The 4,262-nt window shown below is 45.0% G+C and overlaps 1 protein-coding gene across 2 annotated transcripts; it reads left to right on the forward strand.

The window, feature by feature from the left end:
• Positions 1 to 319: 319 nt before the first annotated feature.
• Positions 320 to 3,386, forward strand: LOC125508564 (nucleobase-ascorbate transporter 7-like). Of its 2 annotated transcripts, none has more exons than XM_048673318.1 (6): positions 320 to 708; positions 1,035 to 1,118; positions 1,200 to 1,390; positions 1,464 to 1,494; positions 1,990 to 2,007; positions 2,084 to 3,386. In XM_048673318.1, the coding sequence occupies exons 2-6, from the start codon at positions 1,104 to 1,106 to the stop codon at positions 2,156 to 2,158; spliced, it is 330 nt and encodes a 109-aa protein (XP_048529275.1). In that variant the 5' UTR covers positions 320 to 708; positions 1,035 to 1,103; the 3' UTR covers positions 2,159 to 3,386. The 2 variants fall into 2 exon arrangements, with proteins under 2 accessions (XP_048529275.1, XP_048529274.1); XM_048673317.1 differs by having other exon boundaries at positions 321 to 708; positions 2,103 to 3,386.
• The last annotated feature ends 876 nt before the right edge of the window (positions 3,387 to 4,262 follow it).

The following is a 4,262-nucleotide window of genomic DNA, read 5'->3' on the forward strand; positions in this document are numbered from 1 at the left end:
AATATAGTTTAGAAAAGTATGTAAGTTAGCTTATGTTCTTGTCCATCGTGACCAGCGTAACTTTTTCATGTGCGCCTTGCCTCCGTCGCGTCGCATTCCCGGGTCAAACGCGCCTGGGCCCGCTCCTCGCGCGCTGCCCGCGTCATGCGGTACGGGGACCAGTTGCGCAGGGATAGACCGATGCGTATGCACCCACGTATGTTCTATAGCGATGACGGGTGGGCCGGCGCTGCTCCTGGTCCCGTTCGTCGGTGCCACTGGCTGCGTACGCGTCTCGTTCCTGTCGGGATTCACCAATCCCATCCGCCCGCGCACCGCGCCCATCCTCCGAAACGTGAGGGTTCCGCCAACTCTCCGCATCGTCTCCTCCCTGCTCCCTCCTCTCCCATGTCGCTGCCCTCAAGCCCGCGCCCCTCCACCTCATCTCCTCTCCGCTCCCTCCTCTCCAACGCCGCCGCCCTTGATGCGCCGTTAGGGACGCCGTCGACACTACGTAGCGGTGGAGCTCAGTCTACTCCTAACCCTATTCGCTCGATTGACAAGACCAGGGCGACAGATTGGATCTAGGGCGCCCGCATGGCCTCGCCGCCGCTGCCGGCTGGATTCGCTAGCCGCCGCTTGGAGTCACCCTGGCTGCCGCCTCGAGTCACATCCGTCGCCGCCGCGAATCAGCTCCACCGTTGCGGTCAGGAATCCCGTCCAGGCAAGGTAACTTCCTCCGAGTCCCTGCTCTCCCTGGTCCTCCTGCCCTGCTTGATGCGTGCGTGCGTGCGTGCGTGCGTGCGTGCGTGCGTGCGTGTGTGTGTGTGTGTGTGTGTGTGTTGTGTGCGTTTAGCCATCCGCCTTCCTTCCGATCTTCAGATCTCCATATTTGGTGAATGCGGTGTCTTGGTTTCGTTGGATTACTATTTGTATTTCGGGATTAGCTACGAATTGATGTTTTTAGTTCGAGTGTGGATGCTCGGCAATAGTGTTTTAGGTCTTTTTGTATAACAGAGTGATTAACTCGGTCTATTTCTGGAGAAAATTCCTAGGAATTTGATTGACGGAGGCATCACTATCTGGCGCTGGATTATACATCACGTTCTGCACTCGCTCCGCAGATGGGAGGAAACAGTGTAAGATCAGAAGTTTACTGTGTTCTGTTGCTTTGCACTGAATCTATCGATTGGTGACTAATGGTGTTCTAAATTTGTTAGGACGACAAGGCAGTTGTTATGCAGATAATGATGTTTTTGGCTGGAATCAACACCCTTCTACAGAGTTTCTTTGGTACCCGATTGCCTGCGGTGATTGGTGGATCATACACCTTTGTTCTACCTACCATTTCGATCATACTTGCGGGACACTACACCAACGAACCAGATACACACCATATGTTGAAAAGAAGGTAATTCTACTTGCCTCCCAGTAATCTTTTCCTACATGTAAACTGATGAATCGCCTGGATTTTGTTTTTGAAGGAATTCCTCAAAATCATGCGTGGAACACAAGGTGCTTTGATCGTTCCTTCTGTACTTGGTGATCTTCTTTGCCATTTAATAGCTTCTTTGTGTTTCTATAGGATACCCCCATGCTATATGACAACCATAGTGAGCATGTCAAAAGTTTAACATGCTTATTATAATTCTCTTCTCTGTAAATTATTATATGAAGTTTCTGCTTTACTTGGTTAACTCTTCTGAAGCTCACATGCTTTGCCTAAAGCTTGGTGCTGACACTCATAAATCCATTGTAGGCTCACTATATAAGATAATGAATCCGTGTTCTATAGACTATCGTGGTAAAGATGTTTTTGTCAGGTTATTCATTCCCATACATTGAACCTATGTTTCTAACTTCTGCCCATGATAAAGAAAATGGGGTTTAGCGCTTTTAATCAGCATCTATTTAAACCAACAAAAGATCTATAGTTCCACCAACATACCATTTTTTGCTGGTACTCATATATATATTATAATATGCTGCTTCCATATTGTTTTCTCCCAGGTATCGCAAGGCATTCAGGTTCTCTTTATAGCTTTCCTACACAGGAACATATTGCAAAATTAAGATACATAACATTGTTCCTGACTTATGAAAGACGGTCGTTCTACCTACAGGTCTGCCTTATATCTACAGGTATATCCATGCATTCTTTATTCTTTTTTTGCAGTGACCTACTGATCTTCGTGATTTAGTTTAGTGCTAGAGTTAGCAAAATCTACTGATCTTATGTCTTTGTCATGTTCCCCTTGTTTGGGTGGTCTACCTTTGGCTATGAATGTACGTATATTATTGTCATGTTCCCCTTATCCCTGCATCACTGAACAATGCTGGCAAACTAATGTCCCTTTGCCCTATGTAATGGTGTTACAGACTGCCATTTGTTTTGTCGAGCTTACTAACTGATTTTTTTTACATTATCATGAATATGCTTTAGGCGTGCCTCTTCTCTGTTTCGGTGAAACAAGGTTTAGGGAACTCTTTTTAAAGACATGTGTATACAGAACACATGTTTCATCGTCTTCGCTTTTTTTCATGAGTTGTTGAAAAGATCTTATGAAGCTTGATTGATAATGTTTCAACTCAGATGAAGTGGTCTATATGATAAGCTTTTGCAGATCCTGGGGATCGTTATACCTTCTGTACAATTCTCTGTTCTGGATTCAAATAGTTTGGGAGTGTTGCATGCCCAGTCTTTTCTAAACCTTGCTAAGTTTCTCCATGTCCAGTCTTTTCTTCTAAGAAAAAACTCTTTTGTTGCATCCACATTAACCATATGTATTTCCATTTTCATTTTTGAATTGTAAACTGTAGCTGCTTAAAACTTTGGTATAAAATAAAGCCCTTATTGGTAAATGAGACACGTTATTAGCAATGTTTCACATTTTCTTACTTGCAATACCATGCTTGCCTGTTCAGGTCTTCCAAGACCTAAATCATGAAATCCAGCACATACAACACCTTTTTTTAAACTTCGGTTACCCTGACACAAGCCTCCGTTCAATTTTCTTATACGGAGGGGTTAGAAATAGTTACCTTACGTGCTTGCTTTCAAAACTACATCTACTGATAAATGTTTTTTTTTTCAAACCACACTGGGTATCATGGATGGATGAGGTTGTGGCAGTAGTTCGTGGGTGCCTTATCTATCTTGATAAAGCGATCGATCATGGCGCATTGGAGGCAGAACAAGAGAAAAGCTTTGGGCGTCTGTGGTGTTGAACATTCAGTGTTTATGTGCTTTGTACATGCACGACTAGTCCATGTTGAAAGAATAGAAGCAGAAGTGTGGAGATGATGTAATTGGTCAGTCAGGAAATTCAGTCTCAATGAGCTCAACTAACGACATGTGTGAGTTGAGCCTGAGGTCATTTTCAAAGTAACAGAAGTATTTTACTTTCCTTTTCATGTCAGTGGTTGATGCTACTTACATGTTGTATCAGGTTATCAAAGGGCAGCAATCATATACATTTTATAAACAAATAAAACACTTTTATGAAGCATGTAGTAGACAAATAGTGCTACTGATAAATGATTTTTTTTCAAAGCACAAATGGTGTTTAGTGGGTCTCTGTGTCAGTTTGCGAAATGGGAGATTACAAAAAAAATACACATTTTCAACATGGCATGGTCTTCAATGAGATTCTATACTCTACCAAATTAAAATCTATAGGTACATGTCATTGTAGACAACAAACCTCCATTATTTCTTTATTAAAGAGGATTGATTTTATTCGCAAAAAGGAGGGTTAAATTTTGTTAGGATTAATTAATGATTGTTAATTATGGGATAATCCCTGCTTTCACTAACCGCAGGCAGTTGCATCTGCCGCGTCGGTTCCCTGCCGAATAGGCACCTCCCTGAACAGACGCCTTCTAGTGGTGTCTCTTCCCTTTGTATAAATAGCAGATCTCATCTAATATAGCACGCTCGCCGTTGAGCGAGTCGATCGATTCCGGCGATCGCCGGAACAAGAAGATCCACAAGCCAGAGGTGAGAAAGAAAATGCCACGGTGCAGGAACGCATCGCGGCTTCCGCGTTCTTCGTTGCCACCATCGGAACGGCGCGGGGCCGTCGAACCAACCCATGCCGCAACCTGCGCCAGCGCCGCTACAGCCCGATGTGCCGGCCTGGCGTCCCGCCGGTCCGGCTGCACCAAGGCTCGAGGCCGATGAGAACATCGACCCGGCGCTGGCGGCTCCGCGCCGCCTCCGTTCTGGTGCTCGGCGCATGGCTGGGTAGTATGCCCCTGCATCACTACGACTTTGTGGTGGC

This window comes from Triticum urartu, chromosome 5 (genome assembly GCF_003073215.2).
Source record: "Triticum urartu cultivar G1812 chromosome 5, Tu2.1, whole genome shotgun sequence".
In the NCBI taxonomy this organism is placed as follows: domain Eukaryota; kingdom Viridiplantae; phylum Streptophyta; class Magnoliopsida; order Poales; family Poaceae; genus Triticum; species Triticum urartu.